The sequence below is a fragment of the Oryctolagus cuniculus genome, chromosome 16 (genome assembly GCF_964237555.1).
Source record: "Oryctolagus cuniculus chromosome 16, mOryCun1.1, whole genome shotgun sequence".
Lineage (NCBI taxonomy): Eukaryota > Metazoa > Chordata > Mammalia > Lagomorpha > Leporidae > Oryctolagus > Oryctolagus cuniculus.
In genome coordinates, this window is record NC_091447.1 from 63,233,753 (window position 1) to 63,254,067 (window position 20,315).

The 20,315-nt window shown below is 47.3% G+C and overlaps 1 protein-coding gene across 1 annotated transcript; it reads left to right on the forward strand.

The window, feature by feature from the left end:
- Positions 1-15,792: 15,792 nt before the first annotated feature.
- Positions 15,793-18,703, forward strand: LOC100344279 (patched domain-containing protein 3). Its single transcript, XM_002723217.4, has one exon. The coding sequence runs from the start codon at positions 15,793-15,795 to the stop codon at positions 18,601-18,603; it is 2,811 nt and encodes a 936-aa protein (XP_002723263.4). The 3' UTR covers positions 18,604-18,703.
- Positions 18,704-20,315: the final 1,612 nt, after the last annotated feature.

Genomic DNA, 20,315 nt, shown 5'->3' on the forward strand with positions numbered 1-20,315 from the left:
GGTGCTGTGGCGCAGTGGGTTAACGCCCTGGCCTGCATCCCATATGGGCGCCAGTTTGAGTCCTGACTGCTCCACTTCCAATCCAGCTCTCTGCTGTGGCCTGGGACAGCAGAGGAAGATGGCCCAAGTCCTTGGGCTCCTGCACCCATGTGGGAGACCTGGAAGAAGCTCCTGGCTCCTGGCTTCAGATCAGCAGAGCTCAGGCTGTTGTGGCCATTTGGGGAGTGAACCAGCAGATGGAAGACCTCTCTCTCTCTGTAACTCTGACTTTCAAATAAATAAATAACATCTTTAAAAAAAATTAGGAATATTTCTGGAAAAATGACACAGTCAAGTTGGTCACTTACTGAAGAGCAGAAGTGCCTCCATTTTGAAAAGCAGCCTCCATTTTCTGGAGCAGGTCTGAGTTCCTGTAAAAACAAGCATTTTGGGGAAACCAAAACTTACCAAAGGGCAGCTCACAGATTACGACCAAATAAGGAAATTCTCTAGATCCGAGTCAACCAGAAGAAGCCAGGCCATCCATGAGTAGCCCCAACAAATCACAAGTGTCCCCTTACTGTGAGCCCCCACTGAAGTAACCCTGTGGCTATTTCCTTTAAAAACGCTCCCGGGCCGGCGCCGCGGCTCAGTAGGCAAATCCTCTGCCTTGCGGCGCCGGCACACCGGGTTCTAGTCCCAGTCGGGGCACCGGATTCTGTCCCGGTTGTCCCTCTTCCAGGCCAACTCTCTGCTGTGGCCAGGGAGTGCAGTGGAGGATTGCCCAAGTCCTTGGGCCCTGCACCCCATGGGAGACCAGGAGAAGCACCTGGCTCCTGTCTTCGGATCAGTGTGGTGCGCCGGCCACAGTGTGCCGGCCATGACGGCCATTGGAGGGTGAACCAACGGCAAAAGGAAGACCTTTCTCTCTTTTCTCTCTGTCTCTCTCTCTCACTGTCCACTCTGCCTGTCAAAAAAACAAAACAAAACAAAACAAACAAACAAACAAACAAAAACTCCTTCTTCTAACCTCTGCTGCATCGGTTGGTTAGGTGAGGTCCCTGCCACGGCTTGTACTTCCAGAATAAACCTTGTTTTTGCATTTCAGTGAGAATGGGTCTCTGGTGACTTTTTGGGGATTCAATGATCTGGGCATACACTTACCAGTAGTCACTTTGAATATAAATGGCCTAAATTCTCCAATTTAAAGACACAGACTGGCTGAGTGGATTATAAAGCAAGACCCATCTATTTGCTGCCCACAAGAGAGACATCTCACCAACAAGGGTGCATGCAGACTGAAAGTGAAAGGATGGGTAAAGATAATTGGTGCCAACAGGGAGCAAACACCTTAGATCTTCAGAGACTGCTGATGCAAATAAGGACTTCTGAAATCGGCTCAATCATGGTTGTGTGTTCAGAAAAGTACTCAACACAGCATGGGGATTTGCAGTTTGTCAATTAGGACCTGGGTATAAGGTAAATAACCATTATATTATAAATTCTATGGAAAATTTTAGATGTCCAATGTGACATCACATAATACTTCCTTAGCGTAATTCAAGAATCATTTCTATTTTTTGAAACATAGTTGTTTTATGCTTTTAGTTTCAAAGGTGGTTTTTTAAAAATTATTTTTCCCTTCATGAAATATTTATTTTTTCTTTAAATATTTTATTTATTTATTTGAGAAGCACAGTTACAGACAGAGAGAGGAAGAGACAGATAGAGAGAGAGAGTTCTTCCATCTGCTGGTTCAGTCCCCAAATAGCTGCAATGGCCAGAGCTGAGCTGAGCTGATCTGATCTGGAGCCAGGAGCCAGGAGCCAGGAGCTTCTTCCAGGTCTCTTATGTGGGTGGAAGGGCCCAAGCACTTGGGCCATTCTCTGGTATTTTCCCAGCCATGTTATCGGGGAAATGGATTGGAAGTGGAGCAGCTGGGACTTGAACCAGTGGCCATATGTGATGCTGGTGTCACAGGCAGCAGCTTAACCCACTATACCGCAACCCTGGCCCCCATTGCTCCACTTATGTTCCAGCTGTCTGGGGTGTGAACCTGCACATGGAAGATTTCTTTGTCTTTGGCTCTGTAGTTTTGCCTTTCAAATAAATAAATACAACTTTTAAAAACATTTTTCCCTTCTTTTAAAATTTAAGTTTATTATTTATTTATATAAAATAAACCAGATTTAATGCATTTCAAATATATAGTTTTTAAATTTTTTTAAAAAGGATTTATTTGTTTATTTGAAAGGCAGAGTTACAGAGGAAGAGACACAGAGAGAGCTATCTTCCATCTGCTGGGTCACTTCCCAGATGACCTCAGTGGCCAGGCAGGGCCAACCTGGAACCAGGAGCCAGGAGTTCCACCTAGGTTTCCTCTGGAGGTGGAAGGAGCCCAAGCACTTGTATCATCTTCCGCTGCTTTCCAGGCCATTAGCAGGGAACTGGATCAAAGTGGAGCAGCCAGGACACTAACCAGTGCCCATATTGGATGCTGGTGTTGCAGGCAGTGGCTTAACCCACTATGCCACAATGCCAGTCCTGAGCTTGGTTAATTTTTAATCAATTTAAGTTCGGCTTTGATGTTCTGTTTGACTCAAGGGCTATTAGAAGAATGAATGTTACCTGTACAGCTCCTATTCAATCAAAATAATTTTTACTTAGACTTTCTTTTGTTCTTGAATGTGTATTCAGCCTGATTAGACCATAAGCAAGGTCTAGTTTGCAGTCCACAGCTCCATCTTATAAATGAAGCTTTCTTACTACCTATGCTTTTTTTCTACAGGCAGAGTGGACAGTGAGGGAGAGAGACAGAGAAAGGTCTTCCTTTTGTCGTTGGTTCACCCTCCAATGGCCGCCATGGCCGGCGCGCTGCAGCCGGCGCACCACGCTGATCCAAAGGCAGGAGCCAGTTGCTTATCCTGGTCTCCCGTTGCAGGCGTACACCTTCCGGATAGGTTAACGCTGGCGAGACCTCGGAGACACCAGACGCGTTTATCGGCTTTTCAGCTTCCACTTTATTTTTCAGCAGACTCGCGTTACATGTCGCGAACGCCCGCCCTGTTACCGGCATTCATTCACAACTCCTTCATTCACCACTCCCGCTTACTACTCGCATTCATTCACAGCTCCTCCCTGTTACCGGCGTTCATTCACAACTCCGCCTGTTACTGGCGTTCATTCATTACTCCGTCTTTTACCAGCGTTCATTCATTCCTCCGTCTTTTACCAGAGTTCATTCATTCCTCCGTCTTTTACCAGCGTTCATTCACTCCTCCGTCTTTTACTACTGGAGTTCATTCATAACTCCGCCTTTTACCAGCGTTCATTCCTTCCTCCGTCTTTTACCAGCGTTCATTCACTCCTCCGTCTTTTACTACTGGCGTTCATTCATAACTCCGCCTTTTACCAGCGTTCATTCCTCACTCCCGCCCACCGTCCACCTATTTATATATATTTCACGGAAAACATGTTACCAACTAAGTGTGGGAAACATGCAATAACAGGATGCTTAAAGTCAAAACAGGATCTTGCAATTAGCAACGGGCAGGGTGGAAAAAGCCCAGTACTAAACTTCTTGTGCTTGTACATGTCGGGAGGGGCACAGCTGGCCAGGCTGTCCCGTTCCCCGACACCCATGGGATGCAGGGCCAAAGCACTTGGGCCATCATCCACTGCCCTCCCTGGCCACAGCAGAGAGCTGGCCTGGAAGAGGGGCAACCGGGACAGAATCTGGTGCCCCAACCAGGACTAGAACCCAGTGTGCCGGCGCCACAGGCAGAGGATTAGCCTATTGAGCCATGGTGCCAGCCCCTATGCTTTCTTTCTTTCTTTCTCCTTTTTTTTTTTTTACATGCAGAGTGGACAGTGAGAGAGAGAGACAGAGAGAAAGGTCTTCCGTTGCCGTTGGTTCACCCTCCAATGGCCGCCGCGGCCGGCGCGCTGTGGCCGGCGCACCACACTGATCCGAAGACAGGAGCCAGGTGCTTCTCCTGGTCTCCCATGGGGTGCAGGGCCCAAGGACTTGGGCAATCCTCCACTGCACTCCCTGGCCACAGCAGAGAGCTGGCCTGGAAGAGGGGCAACCGAGACAGAATCTGGTGCCCCAACCGGGACTAGAACCCAGTGTACCGGCGCCACAGGCAGAGGATTAGCCTATTGAGCAACGGCGCCGGCGTCCCTATGCTTTCTTATCTTTCTGCTGTATCCTATTAAAGCATTCTCTCTGTCAGTATAGCCATTTATTTTTTCATATCTTTTTAAACAAATATTGATATGGAGACCATATGGATCATTAAGCCATACATCATGTACACAGTTTTAAGAACATAATGATACTTCTCACTCTCTCTCCCTCCTCCTTCCTTTTTATGTTTCTTTTAATTTTTATGATGATATACTTTCAGTTGCTTTATAATCACAAACTTAATCCACCGTTAAATAAAGAATTCAATAAGTAGTAAGTAGAAAAATCACTGTTCCTCAAGAGTATAGACAAGGGGTATAAACAATATCAAATCTGAAGATGTGAATTTTGCTTGTATACATGACTATTTTTGTGCTCTGTATGTTAGTTACCACAATCGAGGAAAACATGTGATATTTGTCTTTTTGAGACTGGCTTTTTTCACCAAGAGTAATGGTCTCCAGTTGCATCCATTTTGCTGTGAAAAACAGGATTTAATTATTTTTTTAGTGGCTGAGTAGTATTCCATAGTGTATATAAACCACATTTTATTTATCAATTTATCAGTTGATGGACATCTGGATTCATTTCATACCTTACCTGTTGTCAAACATGGGGGTACAAATACCTCTTTTATAAGCTGATTTCATTTCATTTGGGTAAATTATGAGGAGTGAGATGGCTGGATCACGTGGTAGATCTATTTTCAGATCTCTGAGGAATCTCCATACTGTTTTCTGCAATGTTTAGACTAGTTTACTTTTCCACCAATAGCGGATTATGGTACCTTTTTCTTCAGATTCTTGCCAGCATTTATTGTGTGTGTGTTTTTTTTTTTTTAAATTTTTGGGTGGTAGCCATTCTAATTATGGTGAAGTGAAACACTGTGGTTTTGATTTGCATTTCATTGCTAGTGATCCTCAGCATTTTTCTTGTGTCTGTTGGCCATTTGGATTTAACCTTTGAAAAATGCCTGTTCAGGTCCTTTGCCCATTTCTTGACTGTATTATTTGTTTCATTGTTGTTGAGTTTCTTGAGGTCTTTATAGATTCTGGATATTAATCTTTTATCAGTTTCATAGTTTGTAAATATTTTATCCCATTCTTTTGGTTGCCTCTTCATTTTGTTGAGTATTTCTTTTGCAGTGCAGAAGCTTCTCAGCTTGATGTAATTTCATGTGTCAATTTTGTCTTTGATTGCCTGTGCTTTTGGAGTCTTTTCCAAGAAGTCTTTGCCTATGCCAATGGCTTGCAGAGTTTCCCTGATGTTCTGTAGTAAATGGATGGTATCAAGTCATAGATTTAGGTCTTTGATCCATTTTGAGTTTATTTTTGTGTAAGGTGTAAGGTAGGAATCTTGTTTCATACTTTTGCACACATAGGTCCAATTTTCACCATTGTTGAAGAACTATTTGTTGAAGAGACTGTCCTTTCTTCAGGGATTGAATTTAGCTTGTTTGTCAAAGATTAGTTTGTTGTAGATGTGTGTATTGATTTCTGGGGTTTCTATTCTGTTCTGTTGGTCTACATGTCTATTTTTGTGCCAACAACAATATATAATCAGCATAATTGCCCTGTATGTATGTCTTGAAGCCTGGTGTTGTGATGCCTCCAGCTTTGTTTTTGTTGTTTAAGACTGACTTAGCTATTTGGGGTCTCTTGTGTTTTCACATGAATTTTAGCATCATTTTTTTCTAGATTTGAGAAGAATCTTGTTGGTATTTTGATTGGGATTGCATTGAATTTGTTAATTCCTTTTAGTAGTATGGGCATTTTGATGATATTAATTCTTCTAATCCACAAACATGGAAGATTTTTTTTTCCATTTTTTGATGTCTTGCTCTATTTCTCTTTTTAGTGTTTTGTAATTTTCATTGTAGATATCTTTGACATCATTGGTTTAATTTATTCCAAGGTATTTAATTTTTTTGTAGCTATTGTAAATGGGTCTGATCTTACAAGTTTTTTTAAAAAATTTATTTATTTATTTGAAAGGCAGAGAGTTACAGAGAGGCAGGGGGAGAGAGAGAGAGAGAGGGAGAAGGAGAGGGAGAGGGAGAGGGAGAGGGAGAGGGAGAGGGAGAGGGAGAGGGAGAGAGGCTGGTTCACTTCTCAAACAGCTGCAGTGGCTGGAGCTGAGCTGATCTGAAGCCAGGAGTCAGGAGCCCCTTCCAGGTCTCCCACATGGGTGCAGGGGCCCAAGGACCCGGGCCATCCTCTGATGCTTTCCCAGGCCATAGCATCGATCTGAATCAGAAGTGGAGCAGCTGGGACTAGAACCTACACCCATATGGGGTGCCGGCACTGCAGGTGGAGGCTTCACCTACTGCGCCATAGTGCCAGACTCAACAAGTTCTTTCTCAGCCATGGGATTGTTTGTTTATACAAAGGCTATTGACTTTTGTGTGTTGATTTTTATATCCTCCATCTTTACCAAAATTTCTTATGAATTCCAATAGTCTCTTAATGGTGCCTTTTGGTTCCCCTATATGTAGGATCATGTCTTCTGCAAACAGGGATAATTAGAGTTCCTCCTTTCCAATTTGTATCCTTTTGATGTCTTTTTCTTGCCTAATGGCTCTGACTAAAACTTCCAGAACCATATTTAATAGTGATGGTGGGGCCAGCACTGTGGTGCAGTGGGTTAATGCCCTGGCCTGAAGCGCTGGCATCCCATATGGGCGCCAGTTATAGTCCTGGCTGCTCCATTTCTGATCCAGCTCTCTGCTGTGGCCTGGAATAGTAGTAGAAGATGGCCCAAATCCTTGGGCCTCTGCACCCAGGCTCCTGGCTCCTGGCTTTGGATCAGTGCATCTCTGGCAATTGTGGCCATCCGGGGAGTGAACCAGCAAATGGAAGACCTCTCTCTCTGTCTCTACCTCTCTCTGTAGCTCTGTCTTTCATATAAATAAAATAAATCTTAAAAAAAGGAATAGCAATGGTGACAGTGGGTATTCTTGTCTGGTTCCAGATCTTAGGTGGAAATGCTTCCAACTTTTCTCCATTTGATACGATGCAAGCTGTGGATTTATCATATATTGCCTTGAATGTTGAGGACTGTTCCACCTCACCAACAAAGATACATACAGACTGAAAGTGAAAGGATGGGGAAAGATATTCCATGCTAAATGAAAGCAAAAATTAACAGCTATAGCCATCCTCACAAGAACTGTTAAAAGAGACAAGGCCGTTATATAATGATTAAGGGATCAGCTCAGCCGGAAGATGTGACTATTGTAAATGTATGTGCATCCAATGCCTGGGTGCCTGGCTATTTAAAACAAATGTTAATGGATCTAAAGGGAGACATTCAGTACAATAGTAATAGGGGACTTCAGTGCCCCCATTTCATCAATGGACAGATCAACTGGACAGAAAATCAACAAAGAAACAGCAGAGCTCATCAACACTATGGACCAGATGGAACTAACTGATATCAACAGAACATTTCATCCCATAGTTGCAGAATACACATTCTTCTCATCAGTGGATGGAACTTTCTCTAGGACAGACTGTGTAATAGACCATAAAAAAATTTCAGCAAATTCGAAAAGACTCAAATCATACCATGGCATGAAGCTGGAAATTAACAACGTAAGAAACTCTAGAGCATATGCAAACACATGGAGACTGAACAAAATACCATAGAAGAAATCAAAAAGGAAGTAAAAAAATTCTTGGAAATAAATGGAAGTGACAATACAACATATCAAAACTGACTTGATACAGCAAAAGCAGTGCTAAGAGGGAAGTTTATAGCAATAGGTTCCTACATCAAGAAATTGGAGAGTCACTAAGTGAATGAGCTAGCAATGCATCTCAAGGACCTAGAAAAACAACAAACTAAATCCAAAATTAGTAGGAGGAAAGAAGTATTTAAAATTAGAGAATAAACAAAATTGAAACAAAACAAACAATACAAAAGATCAGTGAAATGCAGAGCCTTTTAAAAAGATTTATTTATTTATTTGAAAGATTTATTTATTTTTAAATTTATTTGACAGCAAGCGTGATAGTGAGAGAGACAGACAGAAAGGTCTTCCTTCCACTGGTTCACTCTCCAAATGGCCACTACGGCTGGTGCTGTGCCGATCCGAAGCCAGGAGCCAGGTGCTTCTTCCTGGTCTCCCATGCGGGTGCAGGGGCCCAAGCACTTGGACCATCCTCCATTGCCCTCCTGAGCCACAGCAGAGAGCTGGACTGGAAAAGGAGCAACCGGGACTAGAACCCGGAGCCCATATGGGATGCTGGTGCCATAGGTGGAGAATTAGCCAAGTGAGCCATGGCGCCGGCCCCAAGATTTATTTATTTTATTTGAAAGTCAGAGTCACACACACACACACAGAGGTCTTCCATCCAATGGTTTACTCCCCAGATGGCTGTAATGGCTGGAGCTGGGCCGATCTGAAGCTAGGAGCCAGGAGCTTCTTCCAGGTCTCCCACGTGGGTGCAGGGGCCCAAGGACTTGGGCCATCTTCTACTGCTTTCCCAGACCATAGCAGAGAGCCGGATTGGAAGTGGAGCAGTCGGGACTAGAACCGGCGCCCATATGGGATGCCAGTGCTTCAGGCCAGGGCTTTAACCTGCTGCACCACAGCACCAGCCCCAGATTTATTTATTTACTTGAGAGGTAGAGTTACAGACACACAGAGGGAGAGACAGAGAGAGGTCTTCCATCCGCTGGCTCACTCCCCAGATGACTGCAATGGCCAGAGCTGGACCGATCCGAAGCCATGAGCCAGGAGCTTCTTCTGAGTCTCCCATGTGGGTGCAGGGGCCCAAGGACTTGGGCCATCTTCCACTGCTTTCCCAGGCCACAGCAGAGAGCTGGATCAAAAGTAGAGCAGCCAGGACTCAAACACCATTCCTATATGGGATGTGGGTGGGCTTAACTTGCTGCACCACCTCATCATTTTCTACAGCACGGCCATAGCTGCTCCTCCCAATGATCAAACTCTACCGCATGAGTGTGTTTCATAGCTGGCTGCTGGGTGCATGCTCTCGTTAACATACCATTCTCTTACTCAACACGGAGTCCACACAGCTCACCCAAGTCACTGGCAGAAGCTGCTTAGCAAATGCATGCCTGTCTCCTAGTGGGATCTACATGGAAGACATTTGGACCAGCAGATTCACTAACGTGGCCTCAGAGTGGGGGATGGCCTAATACAGGGTGAAGCAGACTTCAAACAATATTTCCGTTATTATGCAAAATGCTTCTTTTCCAAACTGCACAGCTGCTTGCTGAAATGTGAAGGCCCAGTGTCCCCGGGTGAGGGGTTGAATCATCAAGTTCAGGTCAGGTTCATTGCTTCATTTTTTGCTGAGCAGTCTTCCTGTTTCTGTGAAAATGTCTGGTGACCGGCACTGTGGTGCAGTGGGTTAAAGCCCTGGCCTGAGTGCCAGCATCCCTTATGGGTGCCGGTTCTAGTCCCAGCTGCTCCTCTTCCAATCCTGCTCTCTGCTGTGGCCTGGGAAAACAGTAGAAGATGGCCCAAGTCCTTGGGCCCCTGCACCCATGTGGGCAACCCGGAAGAAGTTCCTGGCTCCATGGTTACTGAAGGGATGGCGATGGGGCAGTGTCCACGTTGGCTGTCACGTTTTTTCTCTGTCCCCAGGAATCTCCTTAGACTTCACAGCCAAAGGAGCGCTCATGGCAGAACTTGACTTCCTGTCTGGTCACGGCTCCTGGGTCATGACTTTTCTGCAACCACGCACATCCTGGCAACCTTCCCTTGCTCCCTAGGAAGGAATCACTGAAGAGTCGGTGTTGAGTGCACTTGTCTGACATAGACTTGGATAACAGAGTAATTATGAATTTCCCAATTCCAGAGCAAGTGCCCAAGGCTAAAAGCAGCAGGTTATCACTACTGCCCTGAGTTCTGTTTGCTTCCATTCCTGTGTCAGTTAGACATTGCTGTGTGTGGAACCATCCCCGAACCAAATTGTTTAAAACAAATCCATGAGAACCAAATGAGATTGTGTGGTGGTGTTGCATCCCATGGCTATTGAGCTGGGAGTCTCTATATTATTCATTCATTCATTCATCTGTTCATTCATTCATTCACCTATCTATTTGAGTGAGAGTGTGCAAGAGAGAGAGAGAGAGAGAGAGCGAGAGAGAGCGAGCATGTGCTCCATCTACTAGTTCACTCCCCACTCCCCAAATGCTTGCAGCATCCCACATTTGGAGCCAAGTCTGGGATTTGTGAACTCCATCCAGGTCTTCCACGTGGGTAGCAGGGACCCAAGTGCTTGCGATATCATTGCTGTCTCCCGGAGTCTACACTAGCAGGAAGCTGGAGTCAGAAGTCAGAGCCAGGTATGGAACCTAGGTACACGGATGTGGGATGCCAGTATCCCAACCAGTATGGTGACCACTATGCCAAATGCCTGCCCCTGCATTGTGGATGAGATTGACACACGATATTTGCACATACTCGTGAGGTGCAGTGTGGTGTTTTGATTCCTGTGTGTATTGGGTGTTGTCTACATTGTGTTTCTAAGGCTCATACAGGATACGTGTGTGGTTGTAGTGCTCTCCTGTCTTGGACCAATTTAGGTACCAGTTGACTCCATTTCCACATTGAGGTCAATGTTCTGAGTTAACGTTCTGAGTTTTTCTGTGAAAATTGCCTTAGATGTAACCCCACTACTCTGTATTCCTATTTGACCTCGCTTCTTTCCCACCTGTCTCCCACCTGTGTTAAGAGTGACCCACCTACCTATGAAGGAGCTGTGATATTTTTGCTTTTGACTAGTTCATTGGGGGTAGATTTACCTACAGTAAGCTGCAGAGAATTAAAGGAACCATAAAAAACTAGGAGTATGTGCTTCCTGGTTCCATTTATACACAAGTATACTTTAAAAAGTTCATGGAAAATAAAAAACAGGCTAAATTTATTTAGATACCAAAAATGTTTAAATCCACACACATAAGGGACATTTGAAACATCTGTGGAGGGTGGGTATTGTGGCACATGAGAGAGTCGGCTGTTTGGGTCACCTGAACTCCATGTTGCAGTCCCAGCTGCTCAGCATCCCATCCAGCTTCCTGCTAACACTCCTGGGAAGGCAACAGACACCAGCCCGAGTACTTGGGTTCCTGTTGCCCAAATAGGAGACCTGGATGGGGTTCTAGGCTCCCAGCCTTGGCCTGGCCCAGCCAGGTTATTGTGGGCATTTGGGGAGTGAATTATCTCATGGAAGATCTCTATTTCTATCTCTCCCTCTCTTTCTGTCACTCTGACTTTCAAATAACTAAAAATTGTTTTTGAAGTTTATTGAAAAGTATAAAAAATGTGACATTCCAAAAATTCCTTTGCACCAAATATACACATCCTGTAATTATTGTGTGCATGCAATTGTTGAAGCCTCCTGTATAATGTATGACAGCACCACGTGGATTGCTGAGGGAAAACACATGGTTCAGGCCGGGCATTGCAGCACAGGGGTGAAGCCACTACCTGGGACACATGCACACACATACATTTGCCAGAAGCTTAAAGTTAAGGATTCACAAGCTAATCTTTAAAAAAATCTTTATTTATTTGTATGGTAGAGTTATGGGGAGGGGATGGAAGGAGAGAGAGAGCAAGAGGCTTTCATTGATGGTTCACTCCCCAAATGGCTGAAACCAGGAGCCAGGAGATTCTTCCAGGTCTCCCATGCCGGTGCAGGGGCCCAAGGACTTGGACCATCTCCCCCTACTTTCCCAGGCTATAGCAGGGAGCTGGATCAGAAGTGGAGCAGCTAGGACTTGAACCAGCGCCCATATAGAATGCCAGCACTGCAGGTGGCAGCTTTAACTGCTATGCCACAGTGCTGGCCCCTCTTAAAGTCCCAGTTATCTTGCTCTGGACCACACCTGTTAAAGTCCCCACCATCTCTTAACGTTTCTACACTGACACATGAACCATGGGGGAAAATAACATCTAAACCATTGCATTAAAATACTGTTTCCTCCTACATTTAATAGGTTTCTTTTTTCTTTTCTTTTCTTTTTGAAAGATTTATTTATTTGAGAGGCAAAGTTACATATAGAGAGAGGGAGAGACAGAGAGACAGAGAGAAAGGTCTTCCATCTGCTGGTTCACTCCCCAAATGGCTGCAATGGCTGGAGCTGCACAAATCTGAAGCCAGGAGCCAGGAGCTTCTTCCGGGTCTCCCATGTGGGTGCAGGGGCCCAAGGACTTGGGCCATCTTCTACTGCTTTCCCAGGCCATAGCAGAGAGCTGGATTGGAAGTGGAGCAGCCGGGACTTGAACCGGCACCCATATGGGATGTGGGTGCCACAGGTGGAAGCTTAACCTACTACAGCGCCAGCTCCCCTGCCCCCACTAGGTTTCTGAACCTAGTGATTCTGGCTCCAGATATCAAAGTATCCAAGTTCAATCCTTGGCTCTGGCTCCTGACTCTGGTTTTCTGCTAGTGCAGACCCTGGGAGGCAGTGGTGATGGCTCAGGTAGCTGGTTTCCTGCCACCCCTGTGGGACACCCAATTTGAGTTCCTAGCTCTGCCTCAGCCCCTGCTATTGGGAGCAAAATTGGAGAGTGAGCCAGTAGATGGGATCTCTCCCCCCCCCCCAATAATTTTCTCCAGAGTCCTCCTATGATATTCTTTTATTTCTGGTCATTGGCAATTAAATCTTGAATCCCTAGTCCATTATGATGTCCATCTATTACACTTTTTAGATTTTTTTTTTACCCCAGAAGTTAGATTTAGACATTTAATACATTTTGTTTTACAGAGTTGTTTGGAAACCATCATACTCAACCTGACTATACTAACAACTACCATTGATTGTACCTTAAGTCCTTAGTCACTTCCCAAGCTGTATTTCTGAGTGGTGTACCCTCATAATTCATATACCTTTAATGCAGATGCTTCAGTAGAACCCTGTGTGTGTAGGCCGGTGCCGTGGCTCAATAGGCTAATCCTCCGCCTGTGGCGCCAGCACACCTGGTTCTAGTCCCGGTCGGGGTGCCGGATTCTGTCCCAGTTGCCCCTCTTCCAGGCCAGCTCTCTGCTGTAGCCCGGGAAGGCAGTGGAGGATGGCCCAAGTGCTTGGGCCCTGCACCCCATGGGAGACCAGGAGAAGCACCTGGCTCCTGCCATCGGATCAGCGCGGTGTGCTGGCCGCAGCGTGCCAGCCGTGGCGGCCATTGGAGGGTGAACCAATGGCAAAAGGAAGACCTTTCTCTCTGTCTCTCTCTCTCACTGTCCACTCTGCCTGTCAAAAAAAATTAAAAAAAAAAAAGAACCCTGTGTGTGGCATAAACATTCTTCATGCTTCATTGCAACCATTTATTCCCCAGTATACCACCCTTAATCCTTGTTTCTTGTTCCTTGTTCCTTGTTAGGGTCTCCCTAATCTACCAGTACTGATGCCAAATATCATTTCACTGTGGCCACTTACTTCACAGGGAGGCTGGGATACCCATGTTTTCAGCATCCTTCCCACTTTCTATTATGAAATCACCATCACATCATTTATACTGAAAGAGTTTGAGGTAATTAAAAGTGTGGTTCTCAACCATGGCTGATCTTGTCCCCCAAGGGCCACTGTGCAACATCCAGCCATACTTTTGGTTGTCACCCTGGGAAGGGGTGTTGAGAGGCCTGTGGTGCTGCTAAATATCCCATAATGCACAGGGTAGACTTCACCATAGAGAATGGTCTCGTAACTCTCATGGTGCTGAGATGTACAAACTCTGAGTTCAAGCATATCTGTATTACAGATTCTATACTTAATATGTAGTATATAATAATCACACACTATAATATAGATTATCGATTATATACAGCTGCCTCCCAATTGTTTCCCCAGCACATTGTAACACTTCCCATTCCTGCTAGAAAAATGTAGGGAACTCCCCTGTGTGACTTGTTGGAAATTTGCAACTCCAATCAACGTGAGACTTCTTGAGCCCATGGAGGTGAAACAGGCTTTTGTTGTTTTCTTAAGCTTGCTGAGTTTGAGTAGGTTTCGTGTTTTGAATAACAATGATTTGCCTGTTATTATGAGTTACCTATGTTTCTAAATTTGTCTAGAATTCTCAGCATCTCAAACGATTCTTACAGGTGGTTATTTTCTCAGTAGGTTTCTGGTAGGCTATTCTGGACCATGCAAATAAATTTTATTTAGTTCAATGTGTTTATCTGCTTACATCTGAGTTGGTTGCTTTGCAGGAGACAGACTGTCCCACATTTGTCTGATGTATAGTTTTTTAAGTGCTCATCAAACATGGGCTGCTCTCTTTCACACTGCGGACTTTAATTCCTCTGTGTTGTTCCAGCATGTGTGTGTGTGTGTGTGTGGGGGGGCTGACTTAATGTCCTTCCAGATGGACACCATTTCTGCCAGCTTTTATTTAATTATCCATCATTTGCTTATCAAACAGAGAGACAACCTGGTCATTTACTTGCATACCCTCATGATTAACTCAACAAACACTCCTGGGCATTTCTGAGTCTACCAAGTTTTTTTTTTTTTTTTTTTTTTTTTTTAATTTTTGACCGGCAGTGTGGACAGTGTGTGTGAGAGAGAGACAGGGAGAAAGGTCTTCCTTTTCCGTTGGTTCACCTTCCAATGGCCCTGCAGCCGGCGCACCGCGCTGATCCGATGGCAGAAGCCAGGTGCTTCTCCTGGTCTCCCATGGGGTGCAGGGCCCAAGTACTTGGGCCATCCTCCACTGCCCTCCCTGGCCACAGCAGAGAGCTGGCCTGGAAGAGGGGCAACCGGGACAGAATCCGGTGCCCCGACCGGGACTAGAACCCGGTGTGCCGGCGCCGCGCAAGGCAGAGGGTTAGCCTGTTGAGCTGCGGCGCCGGCCTGAGTCTACCAAGTTCTGGGAACTGTGTGTATGGTATTACCTCAAGCCCAGGTGTTTGCCAGGTTACTGTTCCGTGTCGAGATTGCTGCTGTCTCGTATCTTGTTTCCGCTGTTTTTTGAGGTTCTGTTCAGTTTTGCTCACTGCGGTTGTTTTGAATCCTATCTTTTTGGCTTGGTTTCATTCTCTCCGCACTGTCTCATTTTGGAACTTCTCATTTTCTTTAACTTTCTTAATCAGATTTATTGATATCATTTCAGTGTAGTTATCATGTAATTTGTCCATTGAAAGTATACACAGATATGTGAAACCATCATGACTGTCAATTTCAGATCATTTTTGCCACCTGAGAACGAAACTTAGTCCCCTAAAATGATTTCTTTCTTTTCTTTTCTTTTTTTTTTTGACAGGTAGAGTTACAGAGAGAGAGAGAGAGAGGGAGGAGAGAGAGAGAGAGAGAGAGAGAGGGAGGAGAGAGAGAGGGAGGAGAGAGAGAGAGGAGAGGGAGAGGGAGGAGAAAGAGGAGAGAGAGGTCTTCTACCGGTGCAGCGCCTCAGACCATCCGGGCACCGGCGCGGTCGTCAGAGTCATTTCCGGGCGCCGGCACCCGGGAGCTCACGTGGTCGCCAACGGCAACATCCGGGCTCCCGCGGGCCGCACGCGCACCAACGGCCTCGCGCGCTCGCGGTTCCTCCGGGCTCCCGGGCTCCCGCGGCGTCGGGCGGCGTTGGCTTCAGCCGCTACCTGGCCGCCCGCCGCCCCTCGTGGGAAGCCGGCCCGAGCCTCCTCACCATGAGCTTCCTCTCCGCCAAGGTGGCGCCGCAGACGACGCCCGAGCCGCATCCCGAGGCCGGGCCCGCGTCCGAGACGGGGCAGCCGGAGGCCGAGCAGCGGCGCGAGCCGGGCCCCGACGGGGCGCCGCCGCCGGCCCCCGCGAGCCCCACGGCGGCGGAGGAGGCCGAGGCGCGCCGGGGCGCCGAGACGCGGCCGGCGGAGCGGCGGGCGTGGGCGGCGGCGGCGGCGCAGCCCCCGGAGCCGCCGGCTTCGTGTCCTCCGGCGGGCGGCCCCCGGCGCCACTGCGACACGAGCTGCCTGGAGGCGCCGCTGTCGCGCGCCTTCGGGAGCCTGGGCTGGGCCGTGGGCTCGCACCCCTGGCTCTTCCTGCTGCTGCCCATGGTGCTGACGGCGCTGCTGGGCATCGGGCTGGTGCACCTGCCCAAGGACGAGCTGGAGGACCTGGAGGAGCAGTACACGCCGATCAGGAGCCCGGCCAAGGCGGAGCGGCGCTTCGTGCAGGGCCACTTCGCCACCAACGACTCGCACCGCTTCTCGGACGCGCGGAGGAGCACCGAGGCCAACTACTTGTCCATCCTCGTGGTGTCCAAGGACGACTCGGTGCTGGACGGCGACGTGTTCGCCGAGGTCGACCGCCTGGACCGCATGGTGCAGGCCCTGCGCGTGGCGCAGGAGAACCGGACGGAGATCCGGTTCGAGCAGGTGTGCGCCAAGTACAAGGCCGTGTGCGTGCCCTGCAACCCGCTGCTGTACGCGTGGCAGCAGAACCGGCGGCTGGACCTGAGCCGGGTGTCCTTCCCCATCTACAGCCACGACAGCCACCCCGTCTACCTGGCTGGCTTCTTCGGCAAGCTCGTGCTGGGGGAGAGCGTGGGCATGAGCCAGCTGCTGCTGGAGGCCAAGGCCATGCGGCTGCTCTACTACCTGAAGACGGAGGACGGCCGCGACAGCGAGCTGAGCAAGCGCTGGCTGACGCACTTCCTGGCCCGCTTCCCCAGCATGCAGGCCGGGCTGGCCCTGCAGAGGGTCCACCTGGTGCACTTCACCTCCCTCTCCAGGCAAATGGAGTTCGAGGCCACCTCGGAGACGGTGGTGCCGCTCTTCTACTGGGCCTACGCGCTGCTCATCCTCTTCGCTGTGGTCTCGTGCTACCGGCTGGACTGCGTGCGCAACAAGATGTGGGTGGCGGCCTTCGGCGTGGTCTGCGTGGTGCTGGCCGTGGTGAGCAGCTTTGGCCTGATGCTGTTCATCCGCGTGCCGTTCGTCATCATCGTGGCCAACTCGCCCTTCCTCATCCTGGGCGTGGGCGTGGACGACATGTTCCTCATGGTCTCGGCCTGGCAGAAGACCCGGCTGCGGGACAGCGTGCGCGAGCGCATGGCCCTGGTGTACTCCAAGGTGGCGGTGTCCATCACCATCACCACGCTCACCAACATCCTGGCCTTCTACACGGGGGTCATGAGCTCCTTCAGGTCCGTGCAGTACTTCTGCATCTACACGGGGACCAGCCTCCTCTTCTGCTACCTGTACAACGTCACGTGCTTCGGCGCGGTGATGGCGCTGGACGGGAAGAGGGAAGGGCTCTGCTTGAACTGGCTCAAGAAGCCTGACCCCCGCTATTCCTCGTTCAGGAAGTCCTGCTGCCTGCCGTTCGGCTCCACCCCGGACGAGGAGGGCATGGACGTCCACCCCATGAACTTGTTCTTTCGGGACTACTTCGGCCCGTTCGTCACCAACCCCTGGTCCAAGCTCTTCGTGGTGCTGACCTACATCGCGTACCTCACCAGCAGTATCTACGGCTGCTTCCAAGTGCAGGAGGGTCTGGACTCGCGCAATCTGGCCAGCGACGATTCCTACATCATCCCCTACTTCAATGTGGAGGAGGATTACTTCTCCGACTACGGCCCCAGGGTGATGGTCATCGTTACCGAGCCTGTTGACTACTGGAGAGAAGATGTCCGGCAGAAGCTGGGCCAGTGTATGATAGACTTCGAGAAAAACGACTATGTCAATAAGAATCTGTCCGAGTTTTGGCTGCCAACCTACGTGAGCCATCTGAAGAACAGCAGCCTGGACCCCAACGATAAGGATACGTTCATGGACAACGTGTCCGCGTTTCTAGGCACCGTGCCGTTTTTTACCTACGACGTTAACATTTCGTCTTCCAAGGAGATCGTCTGTTCCCGGGGCTTTGTTCAGACTATGGGCGTCTCCACCTCGACCAGCAAGAAGCTGATGCTGCTGCAGCTGCGGGAGATCGCGGCCGCCTGCGCCGTGCCCCTCATGGTGTACAACCACGCCTTCATCTACTTCGACCAGTACGCGGCCATCATAGAGAACACGGTGCGCAACGTCATGGTCGCGTCGTCGGTTATGCTGCTGGTCTCCCTGCTGCTGATCCCGCACCCTGTGTGCTCCCTGTGGGTCACGTTTGCGATCACGTCGGTGATCGTGGGCGTCGTGGGGTTCATGGCCTTCTGGAGCGTGAACCTGGACTCCATATCCATGATCAACCTCGTCATTTGCATAGGGTTCTCTTTTGACTTCTCCGCGCACATATCCTATGCGTTTGTTTCCAGTTCTGAGACCTTAGTCGACAGGAAATCCGTCGAGGCACTGTACCTGCTGGGCTACCCGGTGCTGCAGAGCGCGATTTCGACAATCATAGGGGTGTGTGTTTTATTTGCAGCGAAAGCATACATTTTCAGGACTTTTGCTAAAATTATGTTCCTTGTTATGTTCTTTGGGGCCGTTCATGGCCTCATTTTTATTCCAGTGTTCTTAACATTCTTTGGAAAATGTTTGTGAATATACTTGAACATCAAAGAGCAGTTACATAATTTCTATTTGCCCTGGCCGAATCTGATAAAAGTGTACTATTTCACAAATAATAAAAAATGTAAATTTAGTTTTGTCTTCCGTTTCTTTCATTAATATTTTTTACCTTGCAGTGTACAGGGTTTCCACGTTCTTGCTTACATTTAATTCCTAAGATATGTGTGTGTTTTGTTTCTATTGTAACTGGGATAGTTTTCTTTAGTGGTTTTAAAGATAACTCATTCTCAGCATATAGAAATCCTTCTGATACTTGTAATTCTGCAACTTCACTGAATTTGTTTATTCTGATAGCTTTTTTTTGGTGGCTAGAAAATGCCCTATTTATGAATAATCAATAAACTTGAATTTATTTTTGTCTTCAGTTTCTTACAGCAACATTTTATGTTTTTCAGTGTTCAGGTGTTCCACAATCTTGATTAAGTTGAATCATAAGGTTTTTATGTTTTTTTTTTTTTTTAATTATGAACAGCATTGCTTCTCATTCTTTTAAAAAGGTGATTTGTTCTCTGTCTGTGGAAGTTCCTCTGATATTTGTAATACTACAAAATCACTGGATTTTCTTTGTCTTAGCAGTTTTTTTTTTTTTTTTGGTGGAGGCTTTGGGTTTGCCTTATATGTAGTGATGTCGTTTCCTGTGTGACCTTTATTTCTTCCTTTCCAGTGCAGCCGTGGAACTACCAGGGAGGGGGCTTTCTGGGGATGGGAGGACTTTGTGATTTCTGATGAAATCTTCCTAGGAGTCAGTACATTTCCTGTTCATTCGTGGTTCAGTCCTGATAGGCGTTTCTAGGAATTTATCAGCGCCTTCTGGGTTCTCCAATTTGTTGGCTCATAACTGTTCAGGGTGTCTCTCCCAAACCTTTCTGTTTCACTGGCATTGACCGTAATTTTCTTTGTTTGTGGTTTTGATTGAGTTCAGTTTTTCTTCATTAGTCTAGCTAACTAAACCTTTGCTAATTTTCTTTATATTGTCAAATAACCAACTCATTGTTTTTTTCCACATTTTCAGTTATTTGTTTCAAATCTTATTCTTTCTCTAATTCTGTTAACTTCAGGCTTAGTTTACTAGAGCTTCTGTTTCTATTTTTTTAAGGTATAAAGTTATCATATAAAGTTATTTATTAGGGTATAAAGTCTTTTTCATGTAAGGTCTTTCATTCCTAATGTAGGAATTATTCCTATAATTTTTCCTATTTGGATGACTTATGCTGAATCCTGTGTTTCAAATGTCGTGTTTCCATTTTCATTTGTCTTATGATTTTTTTTCTGCTGAGTTTTTCCTTGACTTACTCCTTGCTCAGGGACGTGGTTGATTTCCAAACATTTGTGGATTTTCCAGATGTCCTCTGTTGCTGATCCCTAGTTTCCAGCCATTTTGGTCAGAGAAGAGAGTTGATACTGTTGCAGTCGCCTTGAGGTGGCCAATACTCTTAGATGGGCTGGCATCTGCTCTCTCCTGGACAGTGGTGCAGGTGCCCTCGGCGTGATGTGCTTTCTGTGCCAGTGGGTTCAGACGTTGCTGTGGGACCCATTTCATCTGTGGTGGAGTTCTAGTTCAGTTTCCTTACTGAATTTTGTTCTGGATAAACTCTCCATCCTGGAAGAGCACTGCCAAAAAGGGTTGCAGGCAGAATAGTTCTGCATGGTTCCATGGGGGCTGACCTGGTGCTAGCTTCTGCTGG